This window comes from Dipodomys spectabilis, unplaced genomic scaffold (genome assembly GCF_019054845.1).
Source record: "Dipodomys spectabilis isolate Male_0828 unplaced genomic scaffold, ASM1905484v1 ptg000373l, whole genome shotgun sequence".
NCBI classification, from domain to species: domain Eukaryota; kingdom Metazoa; phylum Chordata; class Mammalia; order Rodentia; family Heteromyidae; genus Dipodomys; species Dipodomys spectabilis.
In genome coordinates, this window is record NW_024871050.1 from 1467728 (window position 1) to 1491827 (window position 24100).

At 36.8% G+C, this 24100-nt stretch overlaps 1 protein-coding gene across 2 annotated transcripts in view; it reads right to left on the minus strand.

The window, feature by feature from the left end:
- The window catches only part of Trak2 (trafficking kinesin protein 2), a 52628-nt gene that overhangs the window by 25260 nt on the left and 3268 nt on the right, over positions 1–24100 (minus strand). Inside the window, exons 1-3 of one of the 2 annotated variants that reach the window (XM_042666965.1) lie at positions 11635–11732; positions 8514–8804; positions 2760–2954 (exon numbers count right to left, since the gene is read on the minus strand). In XM_042666965.1, coding sequence (XP_042522899.1) covers positions 2760–2954; positions 8514–8604 — 286 coding nt within the window. In that variant the 5' untranslated portion in view covers positions 8605–8804; positions 11635–11732. Of the gene's footprint in view, positions 1–2759; positions 2955–8513; positions 8805–11634; positions 11733–24100 lie in introns of those variants that run through there. The other variant, XM_042666964.1, reaches the window with a different exon arrangement.

The window sequence follows — 24100 nt, forward strand, 5'->3', positions numbered from 1 at the left end:
AGAGATAAAATATTAATACATCAATTGTAATCCTAGCTTACTTGCTTCATTATCTTAGGTATATACTGTATAGTTCATTTTTCAAATTGTTTAAGTGAAATCAGTGCCATTAGAGTAAAAGGATAGAATACTTGAAGTTTGGGCTTGTATCATTCTACTAATACTGTGTGTGTGTGTGTGTGTGTGTGTGTGTGTGTGTGTGTGTGTGTGTGTGTGTGTGTGTGTATGTGTGTGTGTGTGTGTGCGCGTGCGTGCACGAGCGCATGTGTGCACTCATGTGATGTACGTGTGTGTGCTTTGTCTTTTTTTCCCCTCCAGTTTGAATTTAGAGCCTCAGGCTTGTTTGGTTGGCATTCTATCACTGGATTCAATCTTCCAGCCCTGCTTTTGGCTGGCTAAGAGATGGAGTCTCAGACTTCTCTTTGGCTGGCTTCAAATTTCCAACCTCCAGATCTCAGCCTCCTGAGTAGTTAAGATTACAGTCATGAGCTACCAGCATCTGGCCTGTAGCTAGCTAGCTTGCTTGTTTGCTTGCTTGCTTGCTTGCTTCCTTCCTCCCTCCTTCCCTCCCTCCATCTCCCCTCCCTCCCTCCCTCCTTCCTTCCTTCCTTCTTTCCTTCCTCCTTCCTTCCCTCCCTCCTTCCTCCCTCCCTCCTCCCTCCCTCCTTCCTTTTTCATCTTTGTCTTTCATCTTTTTTCTTTTTTGAAAGAAGTTTTAGAGGTTATTTTACAATTTCATATCTTTATCTATAGTCTAGTTAAAATCCATCCTAAGAATGACCTCATTTTAATCATGATGCTAAGGTAAGCTTTTACCACCACCTCAGGAGGCTACAGGACAGGATTATGCTTTTTACCTTATTAAAATAATAAGAAATTGAATTTAACTTGATAAAATTTTAGTTTGAAAGTTCTCACAAACTTGAAAACTCAGGGGGAAAAAAAGGAACGGTAACAAAAAGAAGTATTCCTTCCATTTCCAACCAACCAAATCCCAATCAACCAATCTTCTCAAACTAAAAACTTAAAATTTTGATTGTCTTAATTTAACTTAATTGAGCTACTTTTAAAAAGTAGCTTTAAAAATGTGGGGAAGGAAAGGAAAAACTGGGAAAGCACAAGGGAAGGGGTGACACTGTTTAAAAACAAATATACTCTCTATCTGCCTTATGAACTGTCACTCTTGTGTACCTCACCTTTACAATAACAATAAATTTTAAAAATATTAAGAACAGAAATGCAATTTTATTTTGGCTCCTTTATATTCCAATTTAAGTTTAAACAATGTTTACTCTTTTCTAGGTAAAAAGTGCTAGGAAACTGCCAGAAGAAAATAAGTTCTAAAAACCCTCCAAAACTGTGTAGTTCTAGGAACTACTACTAAAAGTAAGTTAATGATTACTATGAAAATGGGTATTTCCTAATTATTCTTTACCAATAATCTGCCCTTAGAAATACTACTGAAGCACTCACTGTGGAAATGCTTATGACTTGATACAAAGTCATGTTTAACTCAAGAGAATTTTACAAACACTATCAATGTTGAACTTACAGATTTGTATAATACATTATATCAGCTACTATGCACACAACCTTTTTATACTATATTGATAAATGAGAATTTAAGAAAAAGACTAGATAACAAAAATAAAGTAAGTTCAGCCTAATGGAGATTTTTGAAATGAGATCAAATGGAAATAAGTCTCCATATTTCAAAGTTCAAAAAAATCCTCTATTTTCATTTCTGACAGCTTGGTGAAAAATGATAATTTTTCAGGACAAATCTGGCTCAACCACTCATTAAAATATTCTTGGTAAATCTTTAATAATGAAGAATACTATATAATGTACATGCATTTCTCCCTGATATGATGGAAACTAGTATGTAAGAACTATGATCCTAAATAATGTGTGTAACTTCTGCAAGTATGTTTAATAAGGGAAGAGGTAAAAAAGCTGACAACTGTAATAAAAAATGTTAACACTTTCATATACAGTAAAAATTTGATGGGCTGGGAAGGTGGCTCAGTGGTAGAGCGCTTGCCTTGCATGCATGAGGCCCTGGGTTTGATTCCCCAGCACCACATAAGCAAAAAGAAAAAAGCCAGAAGTGGCGCTGTAGCTCAAGTGGTAGAGTGCTAGCCTTGAGCTGAAGAGCTGAGGGACAGCGCCCAGGCCCAGAGATAAGGCCCCACGACCTGACTCCCCCAAAAAATAAATAAAAAAAATTAAATTAAAAAAAATTGAATTATTTTGCTACATTTATAAAGTTCTCTTCTTTTTACAAAGACTGAGGAAAATCTGGAGTAAAAAAGTAAGTAAAAAGAAAAGCAAAGAAAGCAAAAGGAAGCTTTAAGTATGCAGGCAACACTTGCCACTCAGAGTCATAAGGATGGCCACTTTCCTATATTCAGATATCTCTTGTTAATCATTTCCAGTTAAAGTATATAAAACCTGAATAATGGCTACTAAACATGAAGTGTGGGCTGCGAATGTGGCTTAGTGGTAGAGTGCTTGCCTAGTATGCATGAAGCCCTGAGTTCGATTCCACAGTACCACATAATCAGAAAAAGCCAAAAGTGGTGCTGCATCTCAAGTGATAGAGTGCTGCTAGCCTTGAGCTCGGGGACAGCACCCATGCCCTGAGTTCAAGCCCCAGGACTGGCCAAAAAAAATCAAGTGTCTTAAAAGGCAGTACCATGATACTCATACTCTTTATTTTTGTAGAAAAACTCTAAAAAGGTTAAAAAAGTACTCACTCATGTAACGGAAAGTCTCTTCTGCAAGGACTGGAGAGAGGGCATCAGATGCATGCTGCTGTTGGAGTGATGACTGTGCCCAGTCTTGATTTTCATATAGAAAGAGAGAGTCTACTCTTAGCTTATACTGGGGCAACTGTTCTTCCAGCAGATTCACCAGCTCAACTTCAGGGAGATCTTCATTGGAGCAGACATCTAGAAAGGAGAGAGCCCATGTAAATGAACATGGTATAGTTCAGTTTACTGGCCTACAGAGGAATTCAGAGAAATTAAGTTTTTCAGACAAGGGAACATAATTATTAAAAATCTAGTACTCTAATAATATAGTTGGTCTTTCATTAAATAATTAAAAAATAATAAAAATTGAGTACTCTAGTTGGTCTTTCTCTAGATTTCTTAAAAAAAGAACTTTTGAAGTAATAATGATACCTCAAATTATATTATCTAAAAGTACATTCTTTAGTGAGTATAATTGTTTTCAAAGTGTAAAGTGAACTGGAATTGATTTCTTATTTCCTTCTTACAAATCTATATTTTAGTATTTATTTAGTATAGTGTTGGGGGAAGGAGGAAGAAGCAATTCAAAACAATTAGCAGAAAACAATAAATTCATGAGACAATGTGTATTTTCCTTAAAAATATTATTTATAATATTTTTAAGGGGGGTTTCTTCAACAATCCAGAAAAAAATTTAGTATATTTAAATGGCATTAATGTTTATTAAGCACTGGCAATGGAAAAATACCGTTCTTATTTTAAAGATGTGGTATACTAGCTGGGTGCTGTTGGCTCATGCCTGTAATCCTAGCTACTCAGGAAGCTGAGATCTGAGGACTGTGGTTCAAAATAAGCCCAGGCAGGAAAGCCTATGAGACTCTTATCTCCAACTAACCACCAGAAAACTGGAGATGTGGCTCAAAGTGGGAGAGCACGAGCCTTGAGCAAACAGAGCTCAGAGACAGTGCCCAGGCCGTTTCAAGTCTCATGACTGACAAAAAAAAAAAGATGTGGAATCTTTAAAGACCTACAAGACAATCTGAAAGAGGGAGACAGAAACTGGTTCCCCCTAAAAAAATCTCCTTAGCTCTCATATAATATAAATCTAGTATGAGATCGAGACAAAGAGTATCAATTTGTAAGTCAAATAGACCTAGGGTTGAGTTGTGGCCCAGCAATGTATCCAAGCCTCAGTTTCTTCATCTGTAAAATGGAGAAGGTAACAATATCTACTATTTAACTTATATGGCTATGCAAACTGAATTTCGAACATAATTGTATGAAAACTACTTCTTCTTAGGCATAATACCTAGCATTTTGTGGAGGCACATTCTAAATATAACTATTTTTTATTATTGTTGTATTATTGAGTTTTTAAACTTAGAAAATAAAACATGTCTAAAGTTGCTATAGCTGTAGATAATTACAGAATATCAATGGTGGACTTGTAAAACCATCTAATCCTGCCTTGGAGAAAAAGGAATTAAACTTAAAGGTGAATGACTTACCAAGGATCACTGGGCTGTATCTCACTTTCCTATCCAGCATTGTGGCTTCTCAATGACAAGGCCACCTCTTGTTATTGTCTCCCTTTTACTTACCAGCAAGGGCTGACCACATGCCCTAGGTGGTAAATTCCCACTATCATGTCTCTAATATACCATATTAATTTTGTACATGACTTAAGTCTTCTAAGTATTTAGTCTTTAAGTATTGTCCTTTATTTTTTCATTCTTAAAATTAGAAAGAATATGGGCTTTGGCATCACATATAGCTCCTAAATATGACTCATGTACACATTAGCTATGTGATACTAGACACAAAACATTCTTATCGGAACCTTAATTCCCACAATCTATAAAATAAAAAGAATCATCTACCACAGTAAATAAGGAACAAGGTACCTAGGAGGCACTCCCTGAGTATTTCACATCATTACTTTCACTTGCACAATATTTCTGACCATAGCTGGAGCTTTTTTTTTTTTTTAATGCAGTTCCTGGCTTCCTGTTCCCAACAGTGGCCAACATTTAACGCCTCCCAAACACCAGCAGTTTAAAAAAACAAAAGGAGACATCTCTTTTTATCATGGTTTAAATACTAGGGCTTAAAATAGAGAAAATACAGGATGTCATATCTATCCTCTTACTTTCAAGAGATCTGGCATTTCCTTTGTGAGCAGAATAAAGAAACATATTCTAACTCTGGCAGAGCAACAAAGCACAGTAGAAGAAAACAAACTGCAAAAGGGCAAATTTCTATTACTTGACCTGAACTCACAATTATGATTTAGTTAAGTCTAGTAAAAAAATGGCAATATCATAGCCACAAAGAGGAGATGAAGTACATTTAAACTCTAATCAGGGATAGACAGAGGAGAATGATGGAAAGGGTGACATTGATAAAGATGAATTGTACTCATACTTTGGCATGTAGAAATGAAACCCCTGTGCACAACTACTTAAAATAAATATTTTTAAAAGATGCAATGTACTCACAAACTAACAAGTTAAACTGAAACCCCTTTGGACAACAATTAAAGATAACTAAAAAAATTCTTAAACCTTGAGAGATCTCTTAAAAGTCGTGAAAAATATATTCAAATTTTATTAGTACAAATTCCATTTAATTATTTAATTTTTTCCTGTCACACATCTATTACATACAGATTGTCATTTTAATACTTCCATGTCATTTGGATTTATTTATTCATTTAATTTTTGGGGCACAGGGGACTGAATTGGAGGCATCATGCTTGCATGGCAGGCACTCTATCACTTGAGCCACATCTCTAGCCTTCTAGAAAAGATGACTACAAATACAAGTGGAGCTAAAACAGACTACTAGGTATTCAAGACTATAATAAAGAACTAAAATCATATTCATTAAGAATTACTATTCCATTACATGTTTTTCTTTTTAAAAATATTACTGAAATCCAATTAAAATTCAAAGTCACCAAAAAGTGATTTAAACATAAGTGTACAATTCAGATTTAGTAAATTGAGATGAGCTCCTTTTACTTACTTCCTTATTTCTGATAAGGCACAATGCACAAGGGCTTATTATCTAATTCTCCAATATCTCTTCCATATATCTATTTCTTTCCAGTCCAAATTGCCTCTAATTGGCTCAAGGCTTCCTTTTGTTTTTCTTGAATATGACATTAGAACTGGTCTGCCCATTGTCAGGTGCCAGTGGCTCCTAACTACTCAGGAGGTTGAGCTCTGAAGATTTTGATTGAAAGCCAGCTCAGGAAGCAAAGTCCTTAAACACTCTTATCTCCAAATAACTAGCAAAAAAAGCTAAAACTAGAGCTGCAGCTCAAGTGGTAAAGCACCAGTGCTTTCAGTGAGCTCTAGCCTTGAGCAAAAAAAGTTAATGGATAAGGCACAAGCCTTGAGTTAAAGCAAGCTAGCAAACAAACAAGCAAACACCTGATCTTCTTTCACTGCATTTAAATCATTTTCACATGATCCTATCACTTGCCTACATAATTTCATCTCTAGCCAGAACAGAAAAACATTATTGAATACTTAAGACAATCAGTAGAAATTCCAGAAGAGTCATGCCACTGATGAGAAGATTAAATTAATGCTAGAATAAAAAAATACTATGGTGCAGACCCACATAACAAAAACACAAGTCTCAAAAAGATAACTATATGAGTAAATAATCTGTCGAAGGAAAACTTAATACTCTTCCAAGAAAGACAACTCAACACATACAAGTAAAAGTGTAGCATTCATAATAATCTCCCATTAAAATTATTAGCTACACAAAAAATAAGCAAATTAAAGTCCATAATCGGAGATAATAGAATTATAGATAATAGAATTGATAAACAATTTTAAGACAGCTAGCAAGCTAGGCAGTAGTAGCTCACACTGGTAATCCTATCTACTCTGGAGGCTGAGATCAGAGGTTCCAAGCCAGCCTGGGCAGATAAGTCTGTGAGACTCTTTCCTGAAATTAACTACCAAAAAGCTGGAAGTGCAAGTGTGGCTCACGTGGACAATACCTAAGTCCTAAGTTTAAGCTGTAGTATAGGCACAAGAAAAAAAAGGAGAGAAAAATAAAACAAAAACCCAGCTAGAAATATGCAATATACTCAAAGAATCAAAAGGAAATGTAGATTTAATAAAAAAGAAACAGAAGACATCTAAATTTATAATAGAACTGGAGTATAATTTCAAAAACAAAATATTCAATGAATAAGATGAAAAAATTAGACATTCTCCAGAAAAGCACAGCAAGCTTGAATGTACAGCAATGGAAAGCATCTGAAATGAGGTATGGAAGATGTGTGAAGGGGAGCAAGGCAGAATGAGAAGAGCATCAACAACTGTGCCAGGCAATTTACGCATAAGAAAAACAATGGCTATTGTGATCTCTGATTGCTTTTCTGCTAAAGCAGTAGAGATGAGTAGGTATAACAAAGCAGCAAAAATAAATGTACTAGTAATATTTAATCCCAAGAGGATAAATCTCAAAAACATTTTATTATATGAAAAAGACAGAGGAGGGAGTAACAATGCTCAGTAGGAAATGAACTCAAGAGCTTACTCATGTAACTAACCCCTCTGTACAGTATCTTTACAATAAAGATATTTTTAAAAAAGACAGATTCAATGAACCTGAAATTCTAGATCACACAAATTTATTCTAGAGTAGCAAAAGCAGTCTGATGGATGTCCAGAGGTAGAGGTGCTAAGTGAAGTGACTTAGGTGCATGAGAACTTTCGTGGGGTGATCTTTTGTGGGAATTCTATAATTTAGTTGAATTAGTTATATGTTAAAATTCAAACTGTATGCTTAAAATTGCATTCCACTGTATCTTCATAAAGATAGGCTAATAAAGCTGGCTTGAATGGGTTTCAGATTTCAGAAGTTTTTGGATTTTTAGGGAGTGATACTGTGCATTAACTATATGTTTTATGACAGCCCAGACTAGTTTTGTAGCAGCATTCCATATTTCATATCACTGTGTCGTCAGCAAACATGAAAATGCTGGGTAAACAGGTTAAGTCTATGGAAAAAAAACACAAGTCAGGTTTTGTGGGCTGATGGAAAAAAGTTTGAGTATTATGAATGTGTTTGATTTGCCTTTGTAAATAAAGCACAAGGGTTGTACCAACAACCTGTTAACTCCCAAGAGCTTCTTAGATGCCAGGCATTGTTGTCTGGTACTTACAGGGAATGCAAACACAGGTAACTCCACCCTTGGCCTGTGAAGCTATAAGGCAATGATGCAGTTACAAAGTCCAATGTAGTTCTGTCTCAGCAGAGACTTGAGGGTGCAGGGGAGTGAGATATAGAAAACAGCGTACAAGGAAGATTTTTTTTTTTTTTTTTTTGTCGGTCGTGGGGCTTGAACTCTGGGTTTGGGCGTTGTCCCTCAGCTCTTCAGCTCAAGGCGAGAGCTCTACCACTTGAGCTACAGCGCCACTTCTGGTTTTCTGGTGGTTTATTGGAGATAGGAGTCTCACGGTCTCTCCTGCCCGGGCTGGCTTTGAACCGAGATCCTCAGATCTCAGCCTCCTGAGTAGCTAGGATTACAGGCGTGAGCCACCAGTGCCCGGCACAAGGAAGATTTTGGTAATACAAAGAAGAATAAAGAGTGGAGAGATTCATTCAACATGTCTGTGAGGAGACCAGGCTGGAAAGGGAGAGTGGAGTTTTATACAGAAAGTTACAAAGGCCAGATTAAGGGATCTACATTTTGTCTTAATTTCAAAAGTATCCAATCAGACTCACCAGTGATGCTCTCCGAGTCTCTGTGATTGCTGTTCATGAGGTTTTCTTCACCTGTTGGTGATGTAAAAATGGCATTCTGGGATTGACTCATGCAGGATCCTTTCTTGCTTTGGTTGAGAGGGGCAACTTTGGTATAAATCAGAGCAAAGGAAATCCATCAAGCCATTTATTAATGAAATGGATGCAGTCATAAGGGTATTTTCTTTAAAACAGACTTTCTCCGATGAGTCAAATGACATCTGCAGCAATAGTGGACTCATGAGATTATCATTCCATGACAGTAGTCATGACCTAAAACAAAATGCAGATCAAGTGATTAGAATTCAGCAAGCTCTTTAATAATAATCTAATTACCTGGCATGTGTCATTACAAATGTTTTGCTAAGAATATATATGTCATAGACAAATCACAAAATAATTAGGCTAGAAGAAATAAAGAAGGCAAAACCTCCCAAAGTTCATGGTTTATGATTACATTTTTGTAAAACTTCTAGAAAAAAATAAAGTGGGGAAGGAATTACTAAGAAGCAGGAGAAAAGGGAATGGTGAGTGTGGTCATATTTTTCATGGTAGTGATGGCTTCAAAAGCATGTGATGAATAGATATATATGTCAAATGTGATCGAATTATGTACTTGAAAAGTGTAATTAGATGCATATTAATTTATATTTCAATGCAGCTATTTATACTTTGTGTGTGTATGTGTGTGCATGCACGCGCTAGTACTAGGGTTTGAACTCAGGTCCCCTTGCTCTTGTAGCTTTCTCATTCAAAATTGATGCTCTAACACTTGAGCCCGTTTTACTTGCAGCTTTCTGTTGGTTAATTATAGAATCTCAGGGAGTTTCTTGCCTGGACTGGCTTTGAATCAAATCATGATCCTCAGGTCTTAGCCTCCTGGGGAGTTCGGAGCCTTCTGAATAACTAGGATTACAGGAATAAGCCATCAATGCCTGGCTTTAACTTATTTGAAGAAAATCAGGCCGGGTGTGGGTGGCTCACACCTGTAATCCTAGCTACTCAGGAGGCTGAGATCTGAGATCATGATTCAAAGCCAAGCAGGGCAGGAAAGTCTTATCTTCAATAAGCCACTCAGAAAACTGGAAGTGGCACTGTGGCTCAAGAGCTGGAGAGCTGAGGGACAGCGCCCAGGCCCAGAGTTCAAACCCCACAACCAATAAAAAAGAAAAAAAAGAAAACCAATCATTTGGAGTAATATAATAATAATGTATTGTTTGATCTATGCATATGTAGAAGTGAAATGAATTAAATTAGCACAAAAGTTGAGAGGAAAAATAGAAGCATATTGTTATAAAGCTTTTATACTATATATAAAAGTCAAATACCCTAACTGAAGGTAGATTGTGTTAAGTTAAACAGGTATACTATAAACCCCAAAACAAACAATAAAATAACTCAAGAATTTTTGATAATAAGCCAACATAATAGAATGGATTAATACTAAAATCAAGGTTTTTCAGCTCTGGCCACTATTAACAGTTTGGGTCAAACGTGGGGTGCAATGTATGATACTGGCAACCTCTCTGTCCTATACTGACTGGGTGCTTTATTGAATCCCAGTCCCAGAACCAACCTCAGGTACAAATCCTAAATGTTTCCAGCCAGGTACTGTGGCTTATGTTTTTAATCCTAGCTACTCAGGAGGCTGAGATCTGAGGCTCTACTTTATGAGGCTATGATGAAGACTAAATGAGTAATTATATGTATTAATAACATTAGCTCCTTTCTCAAAGGGTCACGGGGGAATGACATAAGTTAACATTTGTAAACATATTAGAATAACGCCTAAGGATATAGTAAATGCCATATGAGTATTAGTTGTATATACTGTTAGTATATTTTACAACGAAAGGCCTATTAACCATGCTAGCTGGCCTCTTCTCTCAATATAAGAAGTCACATTTATTTTCTGCCCTTTGAGAAGGTATGTTTGTTCAGAGGCATTAGTCATCATTTTCTTTCTCTCTTTGATGTATGAATAAACAGAAAACAGTCAAGAGTCTTAAAGGGTTTATTAGAAACTAAACTTTGGCAAGCACAACCACATGTTTCTGGCACCTTCCCTAGTTGGTACACATGTAATTTTAGTACTTCTTTCAGTGCCACATACTTTCTTGGTTATATCATTAGTTAATCTATTTAGGAACAATTGCTTTTCTTTAAAAAAACAACCAAACATGTATTATTTAACAAGAAGAACATTTAGGAGAGAATAAAATATACTGCCAGCAGAAAACAACAGAAATAATGACTTAGTTTAGTTCAGTCATGGAAGTAAAAGATCAACAATGAGTGCCTAAATATAGACCCTGTGCCAAAAAGAATTCTTGCTATTTCCTTAGAACAGGACACTATGGCCAAAATAGCCTCACCACAAAGGCTACAACAACTCAAAAGAAACTTCATCTTGCAGAAATGCAGAGCCTAGGATTACAGTAAATGCATTACAGTAAATGATTCAATGAAACACATTACTAATACATTTTGAAATTTCATCTTACAAACAATAAATTGGGAATAAATTAAAAACACACATTGGCTGCTGCACAGCGTGCAAGAGCAGGCACAGTGTCAATCTCCAAGTGCAGCAGATCCCCAGGCAGTGTGCCTTAACCCAGACCACAGATATGTGTACCCCCCTTACCACGTTCCTACATTAAGTAACAGATTTTTTTTTGACAAAAGCCTACAAATTGTAATGTATCTGGCTATCCTACAGACTTCATTTACCAAAAAAAAAAAAAAAACCTCAAAACCCTCATAGTAATTAAAAAATCAGATAATGAACCATACAAAGATATGATCATGGCTTTTGTGTTAAGAGTGGAAAACAAAGGGGTGGGGGCAGTGTCACCCTGCTCAATTCAACCTGACTAGGAGACTCCCTAAAGGTGGAGACCAATACCAAGTCCAGCTGTACAAAAGTCCAAGAGAACAATACTGGCTACACTCCCGTACAGTCATTCTACCAGCAACTGCACAGAATGGCACAGCTATTCTAACAGCAATTTACTCATCTTTTTATTTTCTTTGTTGCCACTCAATTTAATGATCAGTAGGCTTCCCAGAACATAAAATATATGGAAGCAGTTCTACTTACAAACAGACTGGATTCCAAAAGGTTTTAAAATCCACCAGTTTAAACATCCAAAGCCATGAGTGAGCTTAGGGGTTAGTGAGCTATGGGGTTAGCATTTCCTACTATGTGATATATTGGGCATTTTTTATGATGAACTTTTCTGAGGCAGGCAACTCCTCCCTGCTACAATCTTCACCAACAGAAGGGAGGTAACTTCTGGCAGCTAAGGAATCCTCATCAGAGCTACATCTGAAGATAAGAAAAGGCCATGAACTCTGGCTGCCTTCTGTGGTTTTAGATAAGTTTCTGCAGAACTACTATCACTATATTTAGCCTTTAAGTTGGTAGAACTTCAAACTACCTGCTGCAAAGCAGGCACCCTAGTTTTACAATGATCTGCCAAAACCATTTCAGATGGCACATGTCCTGTATTCCTTCAGCTCATGCCTGTCAACTGCTCAGGTTCACATGATGGGACGATCCTTCACAATCATCTTTAATATGTACGTGTGGTTTACTGTTTCTACTTTTGTTTCTAGCACTGCTTTCAAGGACAAGATGAGATTTATAATATTAATAAAATACTTTAAAACTACACATGGATGAAACAAACACCATAAATAACATAATGGCTGCATTGAAAATGGCATCTGTTGGTAATCAGTAGAGCTAAATCCCTAGGCACACTTTATCACTAGCCATAAAGTTTGTAAGTTAAGAGGTTTTAAAAAGAAGAGTTTGTGTTTTGAAATATGATGAACAGCAAATTATTCTTTGACATTCAAAAGTAATTTAGTAATGGTCATATGGTAGTTTACTGAGAGGAAATAAAATAGAAAACTGCTCAATTCTAAACAGACACTTCAGAAGACAGACTTGGCTCTCACATTCTATGAGACAGTCCTGATTTATTTTTCAAAGAGAAGGCATCAGACACTTAAGCTTGATTTGAAATTCTGTATCCTCTTAAGTGGGCAATATCTTCCCTGTACCATTTGTACAAGAGCTACAATGTGCTATGTAGTAAACAATAACATGCCTCACTTTTCAAGTTAGGTTTCTTACAGTTTCTAAAGAATGGATTGAGTTTAGTATACATTATTTAAATATCTGAAAGTTTGAGAAATGGAGAAGCTGTCACTAGAAAGGTTATTACTGAGTTATACTGACTAGAGTACACATTGTAATCATATCTTAACTAAATTAAAGCTCCTCTGAGTAAAAAACTTGGGGAAAATATTTGGAAAAGTCACTCGGGTGGAAGGTAGGCCTCAGGATCACAAAGAAGGCTAAAGCGCTCAGCGTGAGAGTAGAACAGTTTGTCATTTTTCCTCAGAAGGAGAGGAAAGAAAAAGAGATGGTGGAAGCTCAGAGGCCACAAGAATACTAGGAATTGCAGACTTTTGGGGGAGGGTTTGGCTTCCTATAACATGAACCTAAAAATTGAAGCCAACTAGTTGTTAAAGAGTCTCTGGATATTCTGCTGACATGAGTCATACACGTGAATATATTGGTTCCCAGGGTGGCTGTATATCTGACTTTATGTTCCAGGATATTAAGAAAATCATCGAGTGAGAGAAGGGGTGGCCTTGTTCAAAAAGAAATTTACTCTTTATCTGCTTATGTGACTGTAACCCCTTTCTGTACATCACCTTTACTATAACAATTTTAAAAAGGAAAAAAAAAAGCATCACCATTACTTACTTTTAAATCTGTTTATCTTTTTGGTATTTTTGAGTCTCATTATGTTGTAGTCAAGCTGCCTCAGAACTCATTACATGGCTCAGGATGACCTCAGACTTGTTACCCTCTCCACCTCAGCCCCCAGGTTGCTGGGATTATAGGTATGCTTCACAATTCTGGCTTAAGTCTTTTTCAGATATAGAGAATTAATGTCATTTTGTCTTAAGTAGTAGGCTAATATAGTAGGCTAATATGGAGAAAAAAATAAGTAGAGATCTTAAAAAAAGATTAACAAAGTAAATAGCATTATATAGAGAGTTGGTAGATATCCTGTTTTCTTAACCAAGAATGGGGAAAAGTCATCTTAAGCAGAGAATCTATTTATACAATAGATTCTGTGAGTACTGAAATGAGTATTACACTTCTGGGATCAAATAAACTACTCCCCAAGTCAGAAAGCACTTTCTCTTAAAGTTTATTGGCAAAATACAGGCACTAGATTAAGTCAAAATATGCTAGCAAATGAAAACCTAGACATACCACAGGATATTAAGCAATACACTAAGAGGTACAATTGTGCTAACAGACTTAAGACTATTACTGTATAATATGCTCCTCAGGAATCATCTTCAAACAAAACTGCTCAGAGACCCCCTTAAAACAGCATTTTCAGGGGCTAGGAAGGTGGCTCAGTGGTAGAGTGCTTGCCTTGCATGCCTGAGGCCCTGGGTTCGATTCCCCAGCACCATATAAGCAAAAAAGAAAAAAGCCAGAAGTGGCGCTGTGGCTCAAGTGGTAGAGCACTAGCCTTGAGCTGAAAAGCTGAGGGATGCGCCCAGGCCCAGAGTTCAGGCCCATGACTGGACCTCCCCCCCCCAAAAAAAAAACAACAAAAAACAACAACAAAAAACCCCCAGCATTTTCAACATAGCACTAAGGTATATACAACTTATAAAAACAGCAACAAAAAGAAAATCTGTGTTCTTATTTCTCTTTGTCCCCTGTAACAATAAAATGTGAATTGCTTTTGGTAGCTTAAATTCAAATACTAAAGGTTATAGCACTTCAAGCTTTCAGAAGCATTAGTTCTCATGATAGGTGCCCAAAGCAAAATCAGCCAATATAGTTTTGGAATAAACAAAGTTATCACAAGCACCAGGACATGCAATCTTAAATGACCAGGAACAGGGTGTTTCTTAAAATAGTGATGATGTGTGCAGAATGGGGAAATTTTGTTACAAACATACTTATAAACACATGTAATTTTAGACTTATTCTAGAATTATCTATATATCTAAGATGTACTATTTTAATGTAGTTCTACTAGGCAACTATTCATATTATATTTATATAATAATGATATCAACCTTTTTTTTTTTTTTTTTTGGAAAGTTGTGGGGCTTGAACTCTGGGCCTGGGTGCTGTCCTTCAGCTTTTCAGCTCAAGGCGAGCAGTCTACTGCTTGAGCCACAGCAGCACTTCTGGTTTTCTAGTGGTTTATTGGAGATAAGAATCTCATGGACTTTCCCAGCCAGCCCAGGCTGGCCTTTAACCATGAACCTCAAATCTCAGCCTCCTGAGTAGCTAGGATTACAGGCATGAGCCACCAGTGCCCGGCTCAACCTGGTTTGTCCAAACCAGTTGTCACAACCATCTCCAGGGTTTCAAGACATTGCTGTTTTGGGGCTGAGAATTCATAGGTAATAGATGGTTTTGGTTTCCAATGAAATTCAGGAAATAAATAAGAACAAATAATTTTCTAAGAAAAAACTACTGGCTATTTGCAACTCAAGATAACAAAATTCTAAGCTTGAAGGAAACTCTCCTCTTCCACCAGCCTTTAGTAACTAAGATCCCGAGCTGTTCACGATTCTCTCCTTAGGAATGTTATCTACTTCAATCTTCATTCCTAATTGCATGATACTTACTAAAATTTCTATCTCTAGCCCAAATTGACATTCTATATCTTCTTTTCCTTTTTCCATGAAATCTCAAGCCCTGACCCTCATGCTATTTCTTTTTGTTTGGTTTTGAATTTTTGTTATTATTTTTAAGTAGTTACATAAAGGAGTTGCTATTCAACAAAGCAGTTTATAAATACAATGAATCTTAGAAATGTCACCCCTTTCAGCATTCTTACTTAGGCCTCCCAACCTACACCTTCTTCCACTTTTCTTAATTTTTTAGGTATGTACTGAATTTTTTTTTGCCATTTAACAATGCACTTTATGTAAACATGGTAATGTAAACATGGTAAACAATTTATAATAAAATGACCAGAGCTGAGTTTCAAATGAAAAAATATGATAAAGAAATATACTCACATTTCTATTTCAAATTCATTCTTTTCTAATAACAATAACTAACACTGCCTAAGCACTTATTATACCTGGTGTTGAGTTAAGTGTTTCCTGTATATAATCCCTTCCAATGCTCATCATAACTCCACCATGTACATATCACTATCACCATTTTGTAAACAAGCATTCAGGATTAATTGAAAATGACTTTGCCAAAGCTAGTAAGAGCCAAGCACAGAAACAAGTCTGCTTTTAAAGTTGGGACCTCTAACCTCAGGTCTCAAGTCAAAGAGACTAAGAGTGTTTATGAAGTTTGAAAAAGTCTGACACAATTCTAACACAACCCTATCTCTCCATTAAAAAATACAAACACATCTTACTATTGAATAAAGAAGAAAAAACAAACAATTTTTTACTCAAGTAGTATTTGAACTCAGGGTCTCATGGTTGTCATGCTTGCTAGGAAGGAACTTTACTACTTGAGCCATTCTCCCAACTCCTTTCCTTTAGTTATTTTTGGGGTAAGATCTTAAGGTTTTCCCCTACCCCCCCAGACTCAGCCTGGACTATGATCTTATTTATATTTCCTGGAAATGACCTGAGATAGAAGTGTACATGACCACACCTAGCTATTGGTTGAAATAAGGTTTTGCTAACTTTTTGCCCAGACTGGTCTCAAGTCTTCTTCTAATACTTCTTCTAATCACTGTCTCTTAAGGAGCTGAGATTATAGCATAAACATCATGCCCAGCCTGTATATGCTTTTAAAAACTAGTCTTAAAAATTGGTAATAGCCAGGTATCAGTGGCTCATGCTTGTAATCCTAGCTACTCAGGAGGCTGAGATTTGAGGATTGTGGTATAAAGCCAGCCCAGGCAGGAAAGTTTATGAGACTCTATCTCCACCAGAAAACTGGAAGTAGTGCTGTGGCTCAAGTGGTAGAGAACTCACCTTGAGCTAAAGAGCTGAGGGATAATGCCCAGGCCCAGAGTTCAAGCCCCATTACCTACCAAACAAAAAAACAAAACCCCCCAAAACTGGTTATATTGGCCAGGTGCAATCCTATCTACTCAGGAGGCTGAGATCTGAGGATTGAGATTCAAAGCTAGCTGGAGAAGAAAAACCTGTGAGCCTTTAAATCTTCAATTAATTACCAAAAATCAGAAGTGGAGCTGTGGCTCAAGTGGTCAGAGCACAAAAGCTCAGGGACAGCAATCAGGCCCTGAGTTCAAGCCCCAGGACTAGTACCAAAAAAAAAAAAAAGGTTAATTGTATTTACAACAAGGCAGAGTAATCTGTATGTATGGACATCATTCACCTCCTTAAAGGGATAATTTGATCTGAATTTGATTCTGCCTTTTATTTTTTATTTAAGTAGTATTATTGAGAAAGAGTCCAGTATGTCTTTAAGGCCACCCTTGAATTTGCTATGTAGCCCAAGATTGGCCTTAAGCTCAAAATCCTCCTCTCTCCCTCCTGAGTATTGGGATTATATGCATGTAGCACCATTCTCCAGCTTAATTTCTATCTTCAAATGGAATATTCTACATTATATGAAATAATAAAGGTCTGGGATTGTGGCTTAGTGGCAGAGTACTTGTCTAGCATGCATGAGGCCCTAGGTTCAATTGCTCAGTACCACATAAACAAACAAAAAGCCATTAAATAAATCATAATTTAAAAATAAAAATTATTATTTGCCATAAATTGAAAATAATGCCATTACTTATTTTAAGCTATTGAACATAATAGATGTGATAAATAATAATGTTTTTATTCCAAGAAACTAAGTCCACTTATATGTTATTATCTTATAAATAGCACACATCCAATAAACACCTATTAAATGAACGAATCAGACTGTTGTCTAATTGTAGTATGTAGTAAGAAAAACTGAACTACTTGAGAAATACGAGATTTGTAACACTTGAAAATTGAAAGTTTGCTTATTGCAATTTACAAAAAAACTTACTTAAACCTTAAATAGGTTTCAGTAAGAGTTAAGTGTATGTTCAGAGTTATACCAAATAACCTAAACATTCCCTAGAGATGGAACTGACAGCATTGTAGCAAAAATTAAACATTTTTATTACTTTTTATTTTTTTTTTGTTTTATTTTCAAACAGCAAGGTGTTTTCCACCGAAAGACATGATAATGAGTCTAATAAACTGAGATGGAGGAAAAGAATGGCCTTAGAATAGCCTGAAAATATTTTGATGACTCAGGATCATTACTATGAATAGTGATTACTCTATATGTTATATATGTATATGTAATAATATAATAAAGGCCCATAGGCTTTTGAAGAGTTTGTTTTCACTGCCCTAAATGGTTCCAAAGTCTGCATTTTTGAGATTTAAATTCACTTCTAATTTTGTTTCCTCTCTCCCAGTGAAGCTAGCGATAATTACTCTTCACATTGTCAACATGCCTCTCCCCTTTCTAACCTGCTGTTACTCTAAGAAACTAGATAACCAGGTTATCAAAGAACCTGAAAGGTATTCTGTTGAGACTGAACCCCAGGACCTGGTTTTCTCCCTATGTCTTTCATGTCTCCAGCACTAGGGATTGAGCTGGCATTCTTTTCTTTCCCTGGCACTGTCACCAAGAGTTTTTCTCACCTGTTCTTTTTAGTAGACTGGGTATGAATAAATGCCCTTTGTTCTTTTATTAGTGTCTCCTCCAAATTATAAGTTGTCCTCTCTCCCTTTGTGATAAGTTTACTCTTACTTGAGTTAAGGAATTATGGAGTGGATTACAAAAAAGTTTAAGTGAAAGATCACTAAGTCCTGACTCAATAACTACTACTTTTTGAGTCTTCTTGGATTTTCCCAGAAGACATGCTTGTCTCTCATTCCCAAAAGAAAAGATGCTTTGTCATTTCTCCCTCCTACACTGACTGGAAGGAAGGCATGTGGGTTTTTTTTTTGGCATGTTCAAAATGAAATAGTAACTGACAAACTATATGTTTGATTATTAACTTATTGATTAAAATGTCAATACACAATAGAAGTAATTTTTTGAACAAAGCTGATTACTGATATATTTTTCAGGCCAACAACTAAATAAATTTCCTTGGAAAGCAAAATCAAACTAAGATTTAATATTCTAAAGAAAATACTGAGTGTGTGCTAGGGGGTTACACTGAGTAGCTAGTGATCCAAGCTAATAATCCTAGCTACTCAGGAGGCTGAGTAAGATGGCTTTGAAGCCATCATAGGCAGATAAGTTTGTGAGACTCCAGCTCCAAAATAACCAGCAAAAACCAGAGTTGAAGGAATAGTTCAAGTGGTAGAGTGCTAGCCTACAAAACACAAAACCCTGAGTTCAAACCCCAGTACTACCAAAGGGGAAAATAAGGATACCGTATTTGTTTTATGAAAAGCAGTATTAAAGGAGGGCAGGGTGGTGTCATCTGATAATCCCAGCCCTCAGGAGGCTGAGAGAGGAATGCCCACTTCAAGATCAGCCTGAGCTTTGCAGCAAGATTCTGTCACAAACAAAACAAAACAGCAACTCTATATAGAAGAATTTGGTGTTAGTGTTCTGTCATTTTTATAGCAGTAATACACTACCAACTTTTCTTATAATTACTAAAACAACTGAATCTTTCTCTGGATCTCTACTAAGCATTTCTAGCTGATTATGAATGCATTAAAATACATTTAAAAAGTTTCATATCAAATAAGAAATGATCAGATACCAGTTTAAAATTCACGGCTGCAAATACAAGCCTCATTTATAGCCTTTCAACTTTGACTAAAAGAAAACTAAGGCAAATTCAATGGTTGATTTAAGCTTCCTACTAGCTGAGAAAGATGAGAAGCATTGAAAAGCTATGCTTTGTTTTCTAGTTGTTAAATTATATGCTTTACGAAGAGCAGTTGCTCAGAGACGTGTTTGCTGTCTTCCACCTCCTCTCTTCTTTACACAGAGTGCTCTTTCTTAACCAACAAGCTTCCCTTTGTTTTGATTTACATTACAGCCTGAATAGCAAGCATCCCCTATCCCATTCCACACCCCAGGCCCCAGCACTGTACAAGACATGGCTACAGTGACAAGCAGTGAGGGCAGAGAGCACAGTTTATGGCTCTGATCCCAAGTACTACTTACTTTGCCTCAGTGCTGAATTTTATCAGCCCACTTTCCAAATTGACTCGTATTTGAATTATCAATTAAATTCTCCTGAAAGCCACAAAACCATGTAGAATGGGGTTGTTGCAAATTCAGTCCATCAACCAAGGGCTTCACACCACAAGCAGACCCTCTGTGGTCCTCTTACATGTCCTTTCTCTTTTTAGACAATTCCACACCACATCTTTCTCATGTCTGACCATTTCTCTCATTCTTCCCACCAAATAAATCCATGCTATCTAAAGTTACCGTGCCTCCCAACTCTGAGGATACCCTTAATCATGGTCATGCCTATTTGTTGATGGTACAAATTAGTGATCCTCTCAGAAGAAAATGATGGTAGACATAAAAAGGGTAGGGGGAGAAAATTCTTATCATACATCTTTCCATTTCCACATATATACATATATGTGTATATATACACATCATGTATATACATACATAGGCATATATGTATATATACACACTTACATACACATGTATATACATACATATATGCATGCACCATTACAAATAATAAAATGAGTTACTTAACAGTGTTTACTCCTGCCTTCTTTAAATCTTGTTCTGTAGGTTATCCTCTCTTCCACAAGCTTCTTCCATGGCTTATTAACATGCTCAAAATCTTTACAGAAATATATACATTTATTTGTTTGTTTGTGGTAGTAATACAGGGCTTCATGTTTGCTAGGTGTTCTACTGTTTTTGTATCCTATTATTAAGCCAGCCCTCCAACCCTATTTTTGCACTGGTTATTTACTTATTTTAGAAGTTCTCACATTTGAACTCAGCCTCATACTCACTGGCTTTGCTTACTGGCAGATGCTCTACCATTTAAGTCATGACTAGTCCAGCAGTTTGCTGGTTAATTGGAGATGGAGTTTTAAAGACTTTGCTTCCCATATCCCAGCCACTGGCACAGGGCTTATACTGGGCTTCCTGTCCAGGCACATGATCTTCCTATTTTATACTTTCTACGGTAGCTGGATAACAAGTGCACACTACTATGTCTAGCTTCTTTTGTCAAGAATGAATCTCAGTTTTTCTGATCAGGCTTGCCTGAAACTGCAATTTTCTCAATCTCAAACCCTTGAACTAATGATTCTCCTGCTTTAGCTTCCAAAGTGCTGGAATTATAGGCATGTGTCACCATTCCAGTCAAAATTTTCTATTTTACAGAAACCAGATAAAAGTACAAATAACTTCTTTTTTCCAAGACTTTGAGTTTCCTGCTAGCTATTACTCTCTAGGGAGATGCACACTCAAGTCTCTCCAAAGAGTATTCTCATTTTTTCTTCCTCATCTCTCATTTATACCTTAAACATACTATACTTTGGTTTCTTCTGAAACTACTTTTATCCCCTCCACTAATAATCTTTGCTAACCTATCCAACCAGACCTTCTTAGTGGTCCCATCCTTCTGGTTCAGTATTGTTGATGATTTCCTACTTTTACTTTCCTTTCCCACTTTCTTAGAGCCTATCCCTTCAGATGCCTAGTCACTAGATCACCCAGCTCCCTCCTCTTGATCCTTAAATTTGAAATTTTCCAGAGTTCAACTGTGAGCACATTTTTGCTCTTATTGCTGTTGGATTTTGTTTGTTTTTATATACCTTTTTGTCAGACAACCACTGCCACAGACTAAACTACTATTGGGAATGTAAATAACTTCCAATCTGGCTTTTCAGACTTCCTTTTGAGCTCTATTCAAATTTCCCACAAGATGATTCAAATCCACTGATTCCTCCTTCCTCACCCTGCCATATTCAGTACATCAAAAAATCCTTTAAGGCCTACTACTAGTACATATCTTAAATCAACTCGCTTTTCTCTATCATCTCTTTCAGTATCCTCGTTCAAGCCATTATCATCTTCACCTATAAGCTAATTTCCTAAAAAAGACTACATGCTCAAGTCTCTTATTCTTCTTCCTTCCCTATAAGGCAGCAAGAATCATGTTTTTAAAACAGAGTCCTTTCATTTATTTATATATTTTTTCTTGTGCCAGTACTAGGACTTGAACTCAGGGTCTCATACTCTCACTTTTTCAATCAAGGCTGAGCCTTCTTATTTGCAGTCAGTTGCAGTGTTGTCACTTCTTTCACCTCCTGTCACTCTGTGGGCCTCTACAACTGGGGGTCACTACCAAATAATCTTGTTTCCTATACATTATATGATGACCACTTCCCAGCTTAGAAGGCATCCTTGAAGCTGGCGGCTCATGTCTGCAATCCTAGCTACACAGGAGGGTAGCTGGCCAGTCTGGCCAGAAAATTCCATGAGACTTTATCTCCAAAATAACTAGCTAAAAAGCTGGGCTGGGGACATGGCTCAAGTGCAGAGCACCATGTCAGCAAGAAAGCAACTGCAAATCCATGAGTTCAAACTTGAGTATCAGTAAATGAATTGTTTTCCTCTCCTAAAAGATAACAACATCTGACACCCACTTCACTCACTCAGGCTTGAAATCTCTCCATTTTCCTTTCCTTTACGTCCTGAGATTTCTCATCTCCCAAGCTTCTCATCTTCCACAACTTCCTTCATAATGAGCCAAAAGAAAGGACAGCCTTCATTGGCTTCCTAGACACACCAGAAATTCTCAATCCTGTAACTCTGTTCAAGCTATTTCTTCTATATCTAACATTGTCTTCCAATTCTACATATTCAAATTCTCATGATATCATTTGTCATGAATGCCATTTTTGTCAACCTAGCCTTCCCAGAAATTCCAATAAAAATTCAGAATTTTCTCATCACCTTACTTTTCACCACAACATTTTAAACCTCTCATTATAGTTGCTCATCTCCTCTGATATACTGTTAATTCTTTTCAGCAAATACACTCCCTTCCTTTTGTTTATTCTTCTCCTCTTTTCTTACAAGTAAAGATCTGGAAATATTATACAGCAACAGCATAGCATTGGGTTAGCAACATAGTCTGTGAAAACAGAATCCATCAGTTTGATTTTTAACTCTTGTTTATTAGCTATGTGACCTTGGACAAGTTGGCTGACCTCTTTCTGTTTCTGTATATTTGTGTACAAAATTAAGATTAATAGGCAAGCACCAGTGGCTCATGTCTGTAATCTTAACTACTCAGAAGGCTGACTACTCTGAAGATTGCAGTTGAAAGGCAGCCCAGGCAGGGAAGTCCATGAGAATCTCATTTCCAATTAACCACCAAAATTCTAGAAGGAGAGCTATAGCTCAAGTGGTAGAGAATTAGCCTTGAGCACAAAAGCTCAGGGCCAGTGCCCAGGTCCTGAGTTCAAACCCCAGGACCTGCACACACACAAAAATGTAGATTAATAATAGGTATTTCATAAAGCTGTCACAGGATTGGACTTAGAACAGTATAAGTACCCTAGAAGTTCTATTAGATACATAAAATCACTCTTTAGGATGGAAAATTACTGAATATTCTGTGATTGGTGTATAAAACTTTATGACCTACATAAGGAAAGCAAAGTGTCAAAGGCAAAGTCAGTGCTTAGGTACAAACAGCTATATACAAACTCTTTCCAAATTTTCCTATGTATGCCCTGTGCCTTTTATGGTATACTTTACATTAACAATGCTTTGGTTTTAGTTTGTATTGGAATGCAATATAGATGGCAATAGCCATCGATATTGGATCTCCATGAATCTTGCCTTAGCCCTGCCTTAACAGTCTTTGTAAATGTTTTTCAATGGTACAAACCCCTACTGATAAAGGTAAAAACCCCCTGTGATCTCATGAGAAATCATCCTAAAATTCTCCAGCCTAGTCTTTTTTTTTATGCTATTTAATTTTTTTATTATCTTTAAGTAGGTGTACATGGGGTTCTGATTCAACATGTCCATATGAGCACAATTCCAGCCTAGTGTTATCTTCATTCTCAAAACTCCCTTCTGAAGCCAGGCACCGGTGGCTCACCTCTATAACCCTAGGTACTCAGGAGGTTGAGATCTGAGAACAGGCTTTGAAGCCAGCCCAGTCAGGAAAAGTCCATGAGACTCTTACCTCTAATTAACTACCTAAAAACTGGAAGTGGCGCTGTGGCTCAAAGTGGTAAAGCACTAGCCTTGAGCAAAACTCCTCAGGGACAGGACCCAGGCCCTTAGTTCACACTCCACAACTGACAAACAACAACAAACAAACCAAAAATCTTTCTTCTCCCTATGAAATTCGACTGACTTAGTCAGACCTTTTTAATGTTATTCCTTTTTGCGCACAACACTGGAGCTGTGATAGCAAGATACCACAGACTTAACAAAAACTTATTTTCTCATAATTCTGGAGGCTGGAAATTCAAGATCAGGACATTGGCAGGTTTGGCTTCCGAGGCCTCTCCTTGGCCTTCTTGATACATCCTTACATGGTCTTCTT